The sequence below is a fragment of the Xenopus laevis genome, chromosome 6L (assembly GCF_017654675.1).
Source record: "Xenopus laevis strain J_2021 chromosome 6L, Xenopus_laevis_v10.1, whole genome shotgun sequence".
NCBI lineage: Eukaryota > Metazoa > Chordata > Amphibia > Anura > Pipidae > Xenopus > Xenopus laevis.
This window is the reverse complement of record NC_054381.1, coordinates 145,917,827-145,937,010: the sequence shown is the minus strand read 5'-3', so window position 1 is coordinate 145,937,010 and position 19,184 is coordinate 145,917,827. Positions and strand designations below refer to the sequence as shown.

At 36.3% G+C, this 19,184-nt stretch overlaps 1 protein-coding gene across 1 annotated transcript in view; it reads left to right on the top strand.

The window, feature by feature from the left end:
• LOC108718600 (CUB and sushi domain-containing protein 3) overlaps positions 1 to 19,184 on the top strand; it is a 696,593-nt gene that overhangs the window by 469,177 nt on the left and 208,232 nt on the right. The window contains exon 32 of the mRNA XM_041566615.1: positions 10,092 to 10,208. Coding sequence (XP_041422549.1) covers positions 10,092 to 10,208 — 117 coding nt within the window. The remainder of the gene's footprint in view (positions 1 to 10,091; positions 10,209 to 19,184) is intronic.

The window sequence follows — 19,184 nt, the reverse complement described above, 5'->3', positions numbered from 1 at the left end:
CAGCTGTTATCTTGTGTTAGGGAGCTGTTATCTGGTTACCTTCCCATTGTTCTTTTGTTTGGCTGCTGGGGGGAAAAAGGGAGGGGGGATGATATCACTCTAACTTGCAGTACAGCAGTAAAGAGTGATTGAGGTTTATCAGAGCACAAGTCACATGACTTGGGGCAGCTGGGAAATTGACAATATGTCTAGCCCCATGTCAGATTTCAAAATTGAATATAAAAAAATCTCTTTGCTCTTTTGAGAAATGGATTTCAATGTAGCATTCTGCTGGAGCAGCACTATTAACTGATTCATTTTGAAAAAAAATTTTTTTCCCATGACAGTATCCCTTTAAGGATTCCTCATCAATATTTGATAAAGCAGGCACCCTTGTAGTAATGTATCTGAACATTGGGTGGTGCCAACAAAACCAAACATATTACACCATATTAGTTTCTAATTTCTATTGCCACAAGCGCTGATCTTTGTTTGTATTTTGTATTTCACTATTTGATAAATCAGATTTAGAGATGAGCAATATTTTTGCCTTGTTTCGTTGCAGAAATGACTCCCATAGGCTTGTATGGCTTTGTGCGTCAAAAAAAAAAATTCGGCCATAGTCAAAATTTTGACGCCCATAAACTTTAATGGGCATTGTAACATTTTGCCGCCGGTGAATTGTTGGCGAAACTAAACGGGTCAAATTCGCCCAAGCCTAATCAGATTAGATCTGATTTAAAAAACAAGATGCTCAATGGTCAGTCTTTTAGCTCTTTGAAAATATTCCTTGACCTTGAAATTTGGAATGTGGACCAAGACCTAAATTTCTGTTCCATTGTGAATGCATTCATAGATAATCGTGTGTTAGCAAACCATTTGGCACTAGATGATGGCAGTTAAAAGTAAGATGTAATTAAAGCATAAGCCATAGAGAGAACATTTTTGCAAGTAATCATTTTGTCAGCATGTCCAGATAGGATGATTTATTTTTGTTTCATAAATAAATAAATATATATATATATATATATATATATATATATATATATATATATATATATATATATATATATATATATATATATATATATATATATGTAGGACATCATACATTGCTAATCATAATACCACAATTGGAGCTTATAGACTTAGGGACAGATTTATTAAAGTTCAAATCGTAAATTCAAATCAAATTCTCAGTTTTTTTTGTGTCAGAACTCACAAGTTCGAATTTAAAAGCACCAGCAACTGTGGAAACAGTTCTAATTCGAATATTCGCCACCTAGGACTTGCCAAATTCATTTACACGTCTGTTGTCTGTTATAATGGTCTGTTGACCCATTTGAAGATGTTAATAGCCTTCCTGACATTCAAGGATTTTTTGAGAAAAACTTGAATGAGTTTCATTCGAATATGATTCAAATTTGATTCAAGTTTTTGGGTCAGTGACATTCGTTTGAAGTTAAGTCGTTCAAGTTTTTTTCTTAAATAATATAACATTTGAGGTTTGAGCACATTCAAATTTATTCAGTGTAAAAAAAAAAAATTCACATACATTCAAAATTCAACCTTTGATAAATCTCCCCCTTAATACTCAAATCTCCCCCTTAAAAATGCATGGAAAAATGCATGTATGTGTTTCTGCATATGTCTTCATATGTTTGAAAAAACCTAGACAAAAACCTGTAAAAGGAAAAAAAAACTGTAAAAAGGAAAAAAAGATGAATGTAAGGAAGACAAAATATGGAGTGAAAGATGGCAGAGACAGAGAAATAAATTAATAGAGACAAAATCACACTCTGCTGCTGAAAAATAAATGGATTAAGAACCCATGCTGTCTATCTGGTGCAGCAACTGGGAACTGAGATATGCAGTGCTACAGCTTCATGTATTTAATATAACCCAAAACCATGTAGCATCAGAACAGTAAGGAAGGTTCCAATAGTATCTAAAAGTAGTAGATGGAATTCATTGATTAATTTATGGCCACAAGGGCAAGTGTAGCCATGCTAAAATGCAACGGTTCTGCATACAGCAAATATTTAGACATACGTCTGTCCAAACCTGTTTAGTTTTCAATGGATGCGTTCTGTCTCTTCAGCTGAATCATACACGTGTGCCTATTGACCCTAGGGAACACTGCAGCTACCACCATTCTGAAAGTAGTGGTTATTCCGGGGTTTGCAAAGCAGATTGTGGCTATAAGCAATGCAGATTTGTGTCAAAAGAATTACAAGATAATTCCACTTCAATGCTGGACATTGGCAGTGACATATTCCCCACTTTGGAATTTGCAAAGTGCACCAGATTTGCAAAGATATACATGTGCAATCTCATTCATTTTGGTGTGAAAGTCTCCACATGGCAGCATTTATGCTAGAATTCTGGGGGGGGGGGGGAAATACTGTATTGTGGGTAAAAAAAATATTTGCATCAGAAAATTGCACTTTGTGCACTACATTGTGTTTGTAAAGGATCCTTTATGATCTGGGCTGTTTAATGAGCTGTTCTGCTTAATTTCAATGTAATATACTCCCTATTAGGGCAAACAGAGCAATTTTCCTTAATATATTATTGTTCTGTATTAATTAAGGTTTTGTGGCTTTTCTGACAAGTATGCATTTGTGGCACATACATAAATGCCCTTATCTAACAGAATTCATAATTATCAATTAGCAAAACTGCCTCTCACTTTGACCATGGAAAGATTAGCAAAATGCCAAAATTTCACTGATTAATTCAAGTTAAATGCCTTTTTTTCCTTGTTTTTTCTTGACTCAAATGCATTGGAGTAAGTGGGTGTTTTTTCTCAAATCAATTTCAATGGGTGTTTTTCCTCATGTTTCCCCAGAAGAGAAAATGCATTCAACTGTATTAATGTTATTGACATTCATCAAATTTTATTCTGGCACAAAAACCTGCATTTTTCTTTCTGGTGAAACATGTTGAAATTGTACCGCCAATGGCTTTTTTCACATTTTTCCTGTGTGAAAAAAATTTGATTTTTATTTCTGGCAAAACAAAATGCATGGGGAAAGTCTAGCACAGATTTGTGAAAATTATCCCCACCTGTGAATCGCATATTTTGCTGTCGATAAGTAAAAATGTAAAACAATTATTCATAATTAATGTATCCATGCAAACCATGCAAAATATCCCCTAATTAGTGATGGGCAAATTTATGTGCCATGCGCGAATTCGCAGCAAATTTCCATTTTTCACCACCGGCGAATAAATTTGCAAAACTGCCGCGGAAATTTGCCAGTGAAAATTCATCGGCGTCAAAAGACAATTCTGAGGCCGCCGACAATTTTGACGCTGGCAGCGTTGGAATTATCGCTGGTGTCGGAATTGTCGATGGCGTCAAAAATATTTTGACGCCGGCGTCAAAATTCCCGTTTCGTGATTTTTTCACCGTTTAGTACGGGAGAAATTCGCCCATCACTACCCCTTAACCTTTATATTCAGTAATTTCTTATTCTTGTGCTTCAAAATATTAAACAAATGTCTTTTTTAACTATATTATAGAATGACATGCTGTTATGAAATGTATTTTTGCTTTACAGACTTTTCTAGCACAAAAATAGGAAACAAATATGTTCAAATATCTTTTTAATATTTGAGTGAAAAATGCTCTTTATACTACCAAGGCAACAAAACAAAAATGTGGAATTTGCAACCAAGTAATTGTTGAGAGCATCTGGCATTCAGTGTGTGCAATGAGCCTGCCATTATAAGCAATGACACCTTCTATGTAAGCCAGTTATTTTTTCTCATTAATGAATGACTACATGCCTGATTCAAGGCACTGAGCATCTTTTATGTTTTAATGGATCGTTTAGATGTTAGAGATCATCAGTAAAACCCTGTAATTACTAGTAACCTATGTGCATTGAATGAAGGACAGTTGGGCGTATTTGGCTTAATTGTGCAGGTTTATAAATACAGTATACAGTATTTGTACTGTCATGTAATACATTAAGATGCTAGGGGAAACTTGATTAGATAGAATACAATCTTTTCAGAATGATAATTATTAAGATAAATTCTTGGTTATGTAAAGTCAATTAATGAGTAATTAACAATAATTATATACAGGTATGGGGCCTGTTTTCCAGAATGCTCGAGACCTGGGGTTTTCTGGATAATGGATCTTTACATAATTTGGATCTTCATGCCTTAAGTCTACTAGAATATCATGTAAACATTAACGAGGTTGTTTATTATTTATTATAGTCCAAATGCTAAAAACTCAAAAAAAAATTTAGTTTTTTTTTATTCAAACCTGAATTTTTAGTGGAAAAAAAACATAAATGTTTTGAGATATATTATACCCCGAGGCTGCAAAAAGTCTGAATCTAGAAATCCGCCATCTGAGACCTGCCGAGGTTGCTGAACCTTGTTAGCCAGTAAAAATGTTACAGGGCTCTAATGTGTCAGGAATCGGTACATTAGAGGAATACAGCATCCATGGTCACTACAATCGTTCTTCTTCCAATGAAGTGTACTTAATACAATGCACTAAATGCATAACAGGGGGACTGTATATAGGAGAGACTGGACAAAGTCTCTGAAAGAGAAATACACACCACCGATTCACTGTAACTAATAAAAAAACTGGACACACCAATAGGAAATCATTTCATAGCCCTCATCACTCAATAAAGGATTTAAGAATTTTGGTTCATAAGGGCAATTTTAAAACAGATAATGAAAAAAGTGTGGGAATGCAAATTAAAGGAAACTTTCAATTCTCTGAAGAAGGGACTAAACCTAGGCCTTGGATTTATGACCAGTTATGTGGACTAAGAAAGGACTGCACCTTTTCTATTTGGTCCTCAGAAAATGGTGGGTCTCTGAAAGTTGGGGCCACTGGCAATACAGGCCCAAATCAGCCAAATGAAAACTCACCCCAGTCTATTCCATAGTCTATGACTGGAGCTGGGGGTAATTCAGCAAGATCAGTGTAAATGGGCACTGTCAAGTCTCCGGATGAGCTTAAGCCACTTTCACGCCTATAAGGAACCCACCACTTTGATTTTCTCCTCTGAGGCACAATTTAGACTACTTACCCCCATGGGGATATCTTGCCCTTCCAAGGAGTCAGTCTCACTGGACGCCTGAAGCTCCTCACAGGCATCGAGAGTTTCGGCTTCTCTCAACATCAAAATCAAAGCTGCAGACTTTCCTCACGGCTGAGTCCGCACTGGGGGTAACATCTGCATTCACCCCTAACTCCTGCAGCACGTGATCGACTCCCCTTGTCTCAGTAACGGGAGGATCTGGCATGCAGGGGCCACTATGGCTCTTTGGGACCCTGCATGGACAAGTTCATCTGCCAAGTCTGGCAGTAGCAAATCAATCACTGCAGCCTCAGTGAATGGGATATCTCCCTTGGATGGAGTAGCAATTGGCAGAGGGGCCTCATCTATTTCAACTATGGCCTCACTGTGCGGGGTAACTGGGATAAGCTCAGGTGTGGGGGCCACAGCCACTTTCCAACTCCATACACTAGGGCTCACGTTCCACTCACCACACCTTTGACAGTCTCTTTCTTCAAGGGGAGCTGATCTGCATGGTGAAAGGGCCCCATCCACAGCTGAGCGCTGCATTGCGAGCATGCTTGATGTGAATCATGCAAGGCCTCAGGTGTCTCCGTCTCACACCGACCACAAAACGGGATAATCTTGGTGGAAGAAAAGTTCCCCTACCATACATACTTTCTCTCTGGCTCTGCTAGTGCAGGGAGACAAAGCACTTTCTCCATAGCCAATACCCTCAAAACGGTGGCCGTGATCTCAACCAGGTCAGGTTGTTCCATCTCAAGTCTCGTGGTATCCTCTGGCGCAGGTTTCGCGCCGGCAGCAACTCCTCCTTGGACTCCCCCTGGTGGAACACTTTCAGCAGGGGAATGTTCATGCATTGTGTTAACACTGGGAGCATCTATGGCAGGAGCTTCTCAGTCAATGCACACATCTCAGCCTTCATGTGGAAGGCACTTAAATCTACTTCTCCACACGGGGGCACATTAACACTTGCCTCAGGCTCTTCCTGGGGAATGTTCATTACATAACCCTCATCTCTATTGTCAGCTAGTGAGAGAGGAATTACGCTTGTATGAGTGCACTCTTCTTTTAATAACGTTACTGGGCTCTCAGGCTCACACGGTAGCTCAGGAGTGGGGACCTCGGATTCTTCCGATCAGTCCACGCTATCAGTGGATTCAGTTAATCTTGTACTCTCCAGTCCTGGAGTGTAGGCAATCACTTCAGCGCTCTCCTCCTTTAGGGGGGGCTGACTTGGCAGACTTGCATACACACATGGGCATCTGTCAGGCACTCCTAGGGGGTAGATTCTAGAAGGTTTCCTGGCTATTAACTGTGAACCATTAAGATTGGAGTAGCAGTTTAACTCCTCATTAACCACCGGCATTTTATAATCTTTGGGCACAGGGTCCACAACAAAACCCCGCCTAGGGTCAATGCCTTCTACAACAACCCAGACCAGTACCTCATAGGGCTGTATTGGGGCCAGGTTTACTGTATGCTCAGTACTATAATACTTTCTGTGCCAAAATGTTTTGCGCAGGAGAGAAGAACCACAGTATTCTCCGGCCAGTTTCTCCTGGCCTTTTTCCTATTGAGTCCACACTCACAGCGCCTGTCACACTAGGCTGCAGTGCGGTATTACAGTTTCACCCTGTACAGGCCCCACGTTGGGTGCCAAAATGTAGCGCTATATTAAATTGAGTGCATTGTTCTCTACTATGAGCTCCACTCCCAATACTGTGCTCTGGATGAGACCTTAAATCTTAGGGAGTAAGCCCTCACAAATGGTGTGGAGGCAGGTTGGTGTGTAACTGTAACTTGGTTCAGGGTGCAATAATTGGGCACCAGTGGTTCTTAAAACTTAACCAATGAACATATTTATTAAGCAATAACAATCCTCAATGGAGTGAGTGTACATACAGAGCAAACAGGATCATACATCAACAGTAGATAGGCATATACTCACAAGCACCAGTGGCCAGTATTAGTCCCCTCAGGGAAGAGAACCTACACAGCAGTAATGAAGGTACACCCAACTCTCAGTTTTCCCTAACTCTTTCCCTAAGTGGAACCCAGGGAAATCACTGCATCCCTAAGTCTGTACACTACTTCTGGGCAATAAGTACCCAGGGTCTTAATCCCTCTGACTGTCCTTGTCGGAGCCTTAAGCTGCTCAGCTAAATAGCCTGTCTATCTGTCACTCCTAGAGTGACCTCTTAAGGGGAGTAGCCTATCCTCACTAGACCTGACGTGTCTAGGTTCCACTCGAGCTCTGCCTGCCTGCTCAGGCTAGAGCCAACACAAGATGGACCCTGAGCGCATGGCTACCAAGGGTTTTATACTTTAGCATAGTGCCATCTACTGGTCACTATTTTGAACACCAAGGGGCATAGCTTTAAGCAGGAATAGAAATAGGTTCCCCCCTAACTGTATTTTAGGACCCAGTTAGGTGTCTTTAACACTAGGGGACTGCCTGCTAAATAATACTGGGAGACTAATGTACCAGTCCCCTACATATCCATTAACCAGCACAAGTGGCATAATAAGAAACTAAACTTCCAAAATGTTATGTTCCATGTCATGACTACAAAGGTGTTCTTGCTTTTTTCTTTGTCTCTGTTTCACATAGAAACATACAGTATTTAACATTTACAGATGTTTTATAAGTGAACATTATATGAAATACTTTTGTAGTAGTAGTTTTATGTGCAACTTGGCACGAAAAAGAATTAAATATGTTTTATTTTAGAGAAGTCAGAAAATAAAAGAATTATTGTTTGCATGGTGTTCACATTTTTCAAAAGACAAAACAAGTCTGCAGACTAAATCTAGTTGGATGATAAACTTCACAATGTGTTACAAAAAAACTCCCAGGAGAAAGAGCAAATGGAGGACTGAAGCCATAATTAACTTATCTGACTACTGCACACCACAGGAGAATAATTTAAAGAAGTATCTCATTACACTGTGCTGATATCTTTAAATGAATTTGAATTTACCTGGAATACTGTATAAATAATAAAAAAGCATGTAAAATATGTATCTGCAATAAGTTAACTGGAGACATTTTGATTTGTGTAAAAGATTTCAAACTGCAAAAAACTGCAATATCACAAAGATTGACTAAAAAGCAATGGAGTTGGTAATCAGTGAATCTGTCCCATTTTGCTTTACCAAAAAATGCATTAAGTAAGAAGGCAATTTTTGCAGCAAATTTCAGCACAAAATACATTGGAGTCAACCGTCAGTAGGGGTTTGGCACAAGCAAAATATTGCATGGTCAAATTCTAGCTTCGATTCTTGAAACAATTTTAGCTCAGATTTCCCTGTGAAACTGTATTGGAAAAAAGTTTGCTCATGCATAATGGAAAGCATTTTCCCTAAGTTGTACTGCTTGGTGTAAGATAAATTCTTTATCTTTGCCAGTGGGAAGTCCTCTGTCTGGACATGTGCTGCCAAAGAACTCATTGCTACTTTTATTACCTGCATTAGTGACCTCCTGTTGATATTGTTTTTTCTTAGTAGTAGATTTTAGAATTTGGTATGAATGACATTATGCTCTTTTGAATGATCATGCACAAACACTCAGAGTACCCTATTTATACTTCCTACCAGATAATAGGACTTATTCATATGTATCCAATATGAATGCACAGAATCCACTATTTTGGATTTGGCCAAACCCCCGAATCCTTTCACAAAAGATTCAGCCGAATACCAAACCAATTCCTAATCCTAATTTGCATATGCAAATTTTGGGTGGGAAGGGGAAAATATTTTTTGCTTCTTTGTTTTTCATATGCAAATTAGGATTCGGTTTGGCTGGGCAGAAGGATTCTGCCAAATCCGAATCCTGCTGAAGAATGCAGAATCCTGGCTGAATCCCAAACCGAATCCTGGATTCGGTGCATCCCTAGTATCCAACAAATACACATACTTTCCAGTTATGGAGGACTTGTAAAACACGAAATCCCACCAAATTTCACAGCATATTACATCATAGTCCCATCATCACACACCCCAATGTTACCACCCACAAACAATACTGGTACCCCCAAACATCTTTGATGTCACAACTCTACCCCAATATCAGCAGCAGGCGCCCTGATATCATAGGCTTCAAAAAGTACTCCAAATATATCTAGTGATGGGCGAATTTATTTGCCAGGCACAAATTTGCGGTGAATTCCCACGATTCACTGCTGGCAAATAAATTTGTGAAACCGCCAGCATCAAAAAACGAACGCTGGCGTCAAAAATAAGATGCCAGCGTTGTTTTGCACATTTTTTGCCGTTTCGCAAATTTCACTGGAAATTCGCTAATTTTTCGGCAATGCAAAACGCTCCAAATTCGCCTATCACTAAATATAATTTGTAGGAATAAGTATGTGGTCTAATTCTTGGAGAATTTGCACTTCATAGGGTAGGCTTTAAATTTTGTTTTGAAAAGGTTAAGGTGTTGTGTGGATAAATTAAAGAATAGAGTTCCAGAGATAAAAAATAGCAATCAAGGGAATGAAGGTAGCTTAAAAATATGGTAGCTGTGTGATGAATGGTAAAATTTCCAGGAATGGAGATGCAGTTGGTGCAGAGGAGTACGATAATACTTTGCTTAATGGGACCTGGATAAAGAATTCAACTGTGGAAGAACTTTTTTCTCACAAGTAGAAGGATTCCAGCAGCAGAATTTAAAATATACAGAGTGGTTGTGACTTTGAAGTTAGGGAGACACTTAATAAAAGTTTGTAATAAGAGTTTGTTGATGAACTACTAACACCTTCTTTTTATGCTCTAGCATACATGGTATATAACAAATTGAACATATTTTTATAATAATGTAAATGGATTATGCTGTAATTAATTACATTTTATTTGTTCTTCTACAAAGGATTTTCTGTGCTTATATGAAGCACAGATTTTTACTAAGGATCAAAATATTATGCATTTTTAGGCAATTTAAGATTCCAGGCACTATTATAGAGCTAAAATAGATAGTTTATTGTACACCTATAACCTTTTTATGCATTCATATTATTAAATGCTTCTTTTTTTTAATTCTTCCAGCACCATGTGGCGGTCGTTCTACTGGCCCTGAGGGTACAGTTTTATCACCAAATTATCCTAAGAACTACAGTATAGGTCACAACTGTGTATATTCTGTGGCTGTCCCAAAGGAGTTTGGTGAGTAAATTACATCATTATACTTCAGACAGCCTTTTAACTGAACAACCAATCCTTGTTGATTTGTTTCCAGTAACTGTGCATCAAAACCTGGTTGCCATGCCCATGTATAATAAATATTTATACCATATACTGAAAATTAGCTAAAACATAAAAGTAAAATGTTTACTTCAAATATGAATATTTTTTTGATCCAAAATTATTGAGTCGAACTATGTAATTTTGTGCTGAATTAAATGTACTGTATAAAAAGTAAATGGCAAGAAAGGGAGATATACATGAAAGATAATCAATACTGAATAAGAAGGTACCCAAAAGAGAGATACATGAAAAGAAAAACAATAAACTTTAGATTATCTAGATGTGGGTAGTTTTTATTAGAATTCAAGAATGTATTTTTTTTATATGAGTCAACAAATTGTGGTGAAAAAATAAAAACAATTCTAAATAAAAAATACTAATAAAAACAATTGCAAACTAAAACTTAGGGGCACATTTACTAAAATTGAAATTAATCGAATTTTTTTTTTTTTGGAAAACAAGTCTGACCAAAAAAATTTTCCAAAAAAACTGGAGAGAGAAAACATCCCAATAAAATAGAGTGTACATTTCGAGTGTACAATTAATGGTCCAAATATCAAATTTTATTGTGTTTTCTTAGCAAAAACTCAAATTTTTGGATTATCGTCCAAAACCCCTGAATTTTTTGGATTATCCAGTGCAGATCACAAATTCAGGGACATCTTCCATTGACTTCAACATGACTTTGACAGGTTTGAGATGGTGTATTTTTGGATTTTTAGCAGCTTTGGGGCATAATACCTTTCTAAAAATTTTCATTTTTTTTTCTCAAAACAATGTCATCTACAAAAAAAAATTCAAGGTTTAATAAATGAGCCCCTTAATAAACTTCTGTAGAAGTCAGTGGTATGTATATTTTTAAAAAGTTATTTTAAAATAATTTCCAAATTTTTCCAGAATTTATGTTATTTGAAAAATGCAGTTTTTGTTTCCACAGTCTGACTGGGCTTTTCTGATTCAGTTTATATAAATATGAATTAGGGATGCACAGAATCTTTTCCTTAGTGAAAGATTCGGCTGAATACCAAAGCAAATTAAAATTCTTATATGCATATGCAAGTAAGGGACGGGAAGAGAAAAAGAGAACCTTGTGCACGGCGCACAGTTAAAAAACTTTTCTACTTCCTTGTTTTGTGATGAAAAGTCTTGTGATTTTAAGGGTTCGGTTTGGCCAGACACAAGGATTCGGCCAAATTCTCCTGAAAAGGGCCAAATACTAAACTGAATCCTGGATTCCATGCATCCCTAATATGAATATAGATATGAAAAATGGATGGAGTTTAATATCAATGTTTTTCCTTGATTGCATTTCAGAAAAAACATTCAAATTCAAAACTTGAACAGATTGGCCTTCATCTATAATTAATACATGGAAACAGTGTGTGTTTGCTTTCAAGTGATCTTTTTTAAACATGTCCTATTGTATGCAAATATTACTATACTGTCCTACTCAATAACTTGTTGTTAACATATTAAATATGTCAAGTCTATTTTTATATCTAATATGACAACGCTCTCTTGCTAACTTATCTGTGTTACCTCTGTTACTTTACCACCTACCCTCTAATTACTAAAGTTTAAAATAAAGAGTGTTTAAAAAAAAAAACATACAGCTAAACTTCAAATATAATATGACCTGCTTGTATTCAGTGCAGGAGTGGAACAACCAGTTCCTCATTCAGTTAAGCTTTGGTAAGTATATAGCTTTGACGTAGAGCAGGCATTAACATTCTAAGTGCTGGTTTATGTAGTGTGCTTTTTAAATGGATTTTATTTTTGTTAAATTATAGGTTACATACTGTAGTTACTTAGTTGAATCGGGTTAAAAAAAGACCAAAATCCATCAAGTTCAACCCCTCCGAATGAAACTCAGAGCACATACATACACACACTGACATTGACCCCTTAAGCTACTCTTAAAAGCATGTATTTGCTGGTGGGGAAACGTAAAAAAATTGCTGCAAATTCGCACCTGGCGAATTTATTCTCCCATCACTATCAAAACCATTAACAGAATCACCCGGCAGCACATTCCACAACCAGTCTGCCTTCACTGTGAAGAACCACCTATGCTGCTTCAAATTAAAATTATTTTCCTCTAGTCTGAAGGGTTGGCCTCTAGTGCAGTGATCCTCTTTATGGGTAATAAGGTCCCCTGTTACTTGTCTACAATCTCCTTGTCAGGAGCGGCCGATGGCGCTCTGCTCCTCTTTGGTGCCTCATCCAAGATGGCTGCGCCATTGCCACCATGTGGACAGCGGCGCCAGCGCAGTGATGCCGGCACACAGACGTGTCACATTATCATGTCGCATCTGTCGCCAAAATTCATATATATATATATATATATATATATATATATATATATATATATATATATATATATATATATATATATATATATATATATATATATATATATATATATATATATATATATAGGTTTTGTTCCTGGGTGCCTTATAATTCCTGTTAAACTGATTTCTGAACTTCTGACCCTGCCTGAATCTCGATTTTGCTATTCATCTGCCTGCCTATTGAACTTCTGCCTGCATATTGACTATTACTAGGCCTGATCCCTATTTGTAGTGCGAACATGGACTTTTACCCCTAAGCTTCCTCCTTGGTTCAGTTTACTCCTGCTGGGAACCAATAGACCCCCTGACAGTCCTCTAATGTACTTGTAAAGTGCAATCATGTCCCCCATAGATCCTTCTCAGGATCCCAACACACTGCCATTTAGAGGCACATTTATCATCGGTCAAATTTCGAATTCATGTGAGGTTTTTTTAAACTCCCATCAATTGGAGATTCAACTAGTCAAAATGTATTAATAAATCCAAATTATTCCAACTTGGACAAATGAAAACAACCTGAAAATTTTAATTGAATTTGGACTATTCCCTAGTTGTTTTTGTACATAACAAGTTGTCTAATTCTGGGCAGTGTCATTCTGTGGCCACTAAAGCAAATAAAGTTCTGTCTTGCATAAAAAAGGGCATTAACTCAAGGGATGAAAATATAATTATGCCTCTTTATAGGTCCCTGGTGAGGCCTCATCTGGAGTATGCAGTGCAGTTTTGGACTCCAGTCCTTAAGAGGGATATAAATGAGCTGGAGAGAGTGCAGAGACTAAGTGCAACTAAACTGGTTAGAGGGAGGGAAGACTTAAATTATGAGGGGAGACTGTCAAGGTTGGGGTTGTTTTTTCTGGAAAAAAGGCGCTTGTGAGGGGACATGATTACACTTTACAAGTACATTAGAGGACATTATAGACAAATAGCAGGGGACCTTTTTACCCATAAAGTGGATCACGTACCAGAGGCCTCCCCTTCAGACTACAAGAAAAAAACTTTCATTTGAAGCAACGTAGGGGGTTCTTCACAGTCAGGACAGTGAGGTTGTGGAATGCACTGCCGGGTGATGTTGTGATGCTGATTCAGTTAATGCCTTTAAGAATGGCTGAATGGATGATTTTTTGGACAGACATAATATCAAAGGCTATTGTGATACTAAACTCTATAGTTAGTATAGGTATGGGTATATAGAATTTAATTAAAAGTAGGGAGGGGTGAGTGTATGGATGCTGGGTTTTCATTTGGAGGGGTTGAACTTGATGGACTTTGTCTTTTTTCAATCTGATTTAACTATGTAACTATGTAACTATTTTGATATTAAAGAAAAGGCCTACTGACATTTCAACTTTAGGGGACTTGTTTTTATTTGTTATTTCTTTGTCCCTCTGATAATGGTTTAGAAGCATAGATAAATTAGCTTTCTGGAGCTTTTAAACCCTTGTTAAATTAAGATGTATACTGTAGGTAATGAACTTTTCTTTTATAAACCACTCAACGTCTTACTATAATGATCCACACACCATCTGTTTGATGTAGAGACATTTGACAGTGTTAACTAAAGGTCTTATTTATCAGCTTATGCAGATAGTGTTTACAATGTTTCAAGTTACTTTATGCAGAATCTCGATACCACCTACCATGCAAAGACGTAGAATCGCAACTTGAAATATTAATTATTGTTTTGATGCTCAATGAAGCACAGTTATGAAGAACTATAGAAGTGTACGTCAAAGTCTCCCTGAGGTACCATCTTTGAATGGCATGGAAAATACCTTCCCAAGAAAGGGAAGAAACTGGGAATAATTAACATGCTGTTTAATTTGCATTCCATTTAGACTCATGGGATTCCTGTTTCATATATATATAATCTTTTTTTACATACTGTATATTGAAGAATGACTCACTTGTTAATTCAATGGGATCAGGGAAGTCAGGGTTTTATTCTTGGTGATCCTTTCTGGAAAATATTTGTAGCTATCAGAATGTGGATAAACCTCCCTAAGGCTCCAAAATTTAGTTTGTAAGCACTGCTTTGTTTATCACAGTACCTTAAAAACTTTTTAGACAATGCTATTACCAGTCAGTTAAACCATATAGAGGAATAGGTTCTATTATTCAAAATCCTTTAGACCTGGGGTTACAAAAAATGTGTATTTCCATTATTTGAACCAACAAACCTTAAGTCTGCTAAATATTATTATTATCATTAAATATGAAATAAATCCAATTATCAAGCACATACAGTATATGTATTCATGCATCTTAGTTAGGATTAAGTACAAGGTGCTGTTTTATTATTGCATAGTAAATGCAAAACATTTTCAAAAAATTTAATTATTTGCTTAAAATTTACTCTAGGGAAGATGCACTTCATTTTTTGGATAAAGAATTTTTGGATCTGGGTATCATATCTGTAGTAATATGCATAGCTATGTTCTCTCATAATCTAGTTACTGTACCTTATGGTGTTTTCAAAAACATCCATAGTACATTGACTGGTATTCTTACTGTATGTATTTGTATGGGCCTTTGTATATAAATACTTCATGTAAATAATACATTAAGAAGAATTTTCATCTTTAGGTCTGGAATCATATTATATTTACATTTCATTGGGACTTATTTGGAAACTTTTTTAGTGAGACTCACTTCCTGCTATGAATTTAGCTATGAACCCCCTTTTTAACACACAGCTGCAGTTGAGTGACATTATGTGGGGTACTCTACCATAGCTTTCTAATTCATTAAATTATGTTCTTTATCTACCTTATTGCCTGTGAATGTTCCCATAACTCCTTTTTGAAGAATGTATGAAGAATATAGCACAACACTACTACATTGCATAGTACCTGTGTTTTGAAGTCTGAATATTTTGTTTGCCTAAATACTTATTACACAATTAAATAATATCTAATGGTAGTTAAGCTGTATTGGCCTTTTTAGAAATACAGGTATGGGACCTGTTATCCAGAATGCTTGGGGTCTGGGGTTTTCTGGATAATGGATCTTTCTGTAATTTGAATACCTTAAGTCTACTAGAAAATCATAAAAACATTAAATAAACCCAGTTGCCTGGTTTTACTTCCAATAACGATTAATTAAATCTTAGTTTGCATCAAATACAAGGCACTGTTTTATTATTATAGAGAAAAGGGAAATTATTTTAAAAGATTTGAATTTTTGGATTATAATGGAGTCTATTGGAAATGACTTTACATAATTCTGAGCTTTCTGGATAATGGATTTCTGGATAACAGATCCCATACCTGCATATGTATCATTATTTCAAACATGTCTACCTACAGTATGTCAGCTGACATCTTTAAGTATACAGGCTATGTATGTTCTTTGCAATATTATATACATTGTCTTTACATATAAAGGAAAACGTTTGCAAAATTGGCATTGTTGGCTTTTGCCCATTTTAAACACTCTGAAGATCATATATTATTGATGTAGTTAATTCTTTGTCCTTTCATCTGGAGCTGTTGTCCATTGAGTGCCAGGTATCAACACCATCTTGCTTGTGAACGTACAACTTCAGCATGAAATTTTTGTTGTTTGTCACATGATTGTGAAGTGACACTGGAGTGGTGTTGGGGTCGTTTTGTTATTTTTGGAGGGATTATGTTTGGCTTGATCCTTATTCTCAGCTTTGTGGCCTGTTAATTTCAAGAAGATGCTTGTTTGCAGGTAGTACAGCACCTTTACTAGATATGATATCCTGTCTCTAACCTGTCTGTCCTGGTACCGAGGGAGCATTACATACCACATTAGAATAAAGACTTGGGAACTAAACACCTTATTTAGAAACCATCAAATTGATAATGTTTCCAAGTGATAAGCAATTGGTGTGGTTTTCTTCAAAATTACATCCAAATACTATTTATAAAGCACCAAAAAAAAACATTTAAGTCCTAATAGAAATTGACAGAATAGGGGCACACATACTGTATATTAATATCAAATGCCAAGCTGTTTGAATATATATCTCACTTTGTATAGCTCTACATATATAAGCAGCTCTGTACATTTTAAAAAAAATACATTAATACTACAGACAGGGAACAGACATTGCAATAAATACATTTACTGAGTTATAGAGATCAAAGAGACAAACAGAAGAACAAAGGTCGCTTTACTATATAATTTATAATCTAAGTGGGTGGGACTCTTACAAATAAGAAGATAAAAAGACATTTTATTCACAATTGCTGGATTACAAAGTATTGTACTGTGTTTAGTTAGATAACATTTTTTTTTAAAGGAAAACCTCAGTTCGATGAAGGAGACAGAAATCTACTTTGCACTCTGGAACTTTCCATAACCATTTAAATCAGGTGATTGGAGTGGTCAAGAATTTTTTTATGGAACACTATTAATTTGGTTTAGCTGTGTATATGGGGGCATTCTCATTTTAGAATATGAAGGAATCATGAATATCCTGAAGGAACAGTGTTTGGCCCATAGGGTGCTTTAAATTACCTTGTAATCCTCCACTATTGCAACAGAGTTATGTTTTGTGCTTATTACACTTGGGGGCAGATTTATCAAAGGTCGAAGTGAAAAATAGAATGAAAAAAAAATAGAATTTTGAGTCAATTTTTGTGTACTTCGACTAGGGAATAGTCCAAATTTCGGAAAATTGAATTTCAAAACTTATTCCATTCGCCATCTAAAACCTGCCGATTTGCGGGATTGCTGTTTTAGCCTATGGGGGACCTCCCAGAACCTATTTGGAGTCAATTGGTGGACTTTGAAAAATCAAAGTTTCAATTCGAATGCACTATTACTATTCAAATTCGATCAAAGATGGACCTATTAGATCAAAAACTGTCCTATTCAATCAAAAACAGACCTATTTGTCCAACAAAAAACATCAACGTTTTTTTAATTCGAAATTCAACCCTTGATAAATCTGCCCCTTGGAGACCAGTTTTTTTCCACGATTTAAGAATGGGTTTTTGTTTAAGCTAAAACTGAAGATTATTTTATTGTTAATTTTAATTACTAATTGCTTAATTTGATAATCAACTCAACTGAAACTAGGGTGAACTAATTCTTAAAATATAGTGTGGCCACCAATTTAATGGATTTTTTGTAACTTTTCAATAATTTTTTAAATATTGCTATTTAAAAAAAAAACAAGAAAACGTGAAAAACACCTATATTAGCTATGAACTGTCTCACTGCACCTTGATTAATATAGTTACAGTATAAGGAGACAGACCGGTTCACTCTGCAACCATATTTATAAGCAGACAGACACAATGGTAATTCTACCACAGTACAGTATTCACAAACGCTGTGAGTTTCACTAGTTATCTTGTTGGATAGTTACACTGCACCATTGTGATTGGATTATTGGAAGAGTTTATATGCAGATGATTTCCCATACCAGTCAGTTGAACTGAAGAAGCTGCCCGGATGAGTAGTAAAACATCTGCAATGGTTAATCAGCAAATCCAGTTGCTCTAGATTTACTTCTACTAAATATACCATGACCTGGATGAATGAAAACCTTCCTAGACATAAGCAGACAGACAGATTCACTCCACATCCATATAATAAGACCTTAGTACACGGACATGGCTATTAAATAACAGGTAGAGATACTGACACATAAAGACTTTAAATGAATGGAAAAAGGGGAATACAAAACCCTATTTTTTGCCATTTATCTGAATCTTGTATATATTGTGTATATCTCAGCATTATGTGAAGCTGCTGGGCACTTTTTATATTTTATATCCCCCCCCAACCTAACTGTAATTGGCAGTTGCCTTGTAATAGTGAGTCTGCTGGGCCTTAATCTGTGATCCTGTGCTTATAGAGCATTATGCACACACAGACATGAGGATGGCTATGGACCCAGACAGTTGTTGTGTGATGGGTGACATGTATGTAAAAGTGCCAGACCAGTTAAGAATAAATGGAAACAAATGTATTTTTTTCAGAGCTTCCATGTTGTGCCCTCTTCTCCAGTGTCCCTATTGTAAAGCTACTGTACAGACACTTTACATACATACATGTATAACATTAAGTTTTATTTTGTTAAATTACTCATTCAAAATAGCTAATGAGTAAAAGCATAGAAATAACTTATCTTAAGTAAAAATGAAAGCATACGTTTTCATGGCTCCATTTGTAAGGAAAAGAAATCACCGCAGTGTAGCCATTTTCAATGTTTCATTATTCTGTCATGCAGAATCAGAACTGCAATATTTCATACCATGACAGATTTCGGCTAGAAGATAAATGATTCACAAAAGCACACAGCATGCCAGGGGCAGACTATTTTGTAAACATGCAATTCTCATCATAACTGACACTCTCCCATGGACAATTCAGAATGGTGTTATGATGTCTAATTGTTAAACAATCCATTCTGAGGTTGATTACAATTAAGATACAGATGTCTTTTATTTTTTTGACATTTTCTAATTAACATGGTACAATTTATGATGGTTACATTTCTCAAGGGGTTTTGTGCTTAAATGTAGTTTAAATTATACAGATGAAATTGATTTTAGTGTGCAAA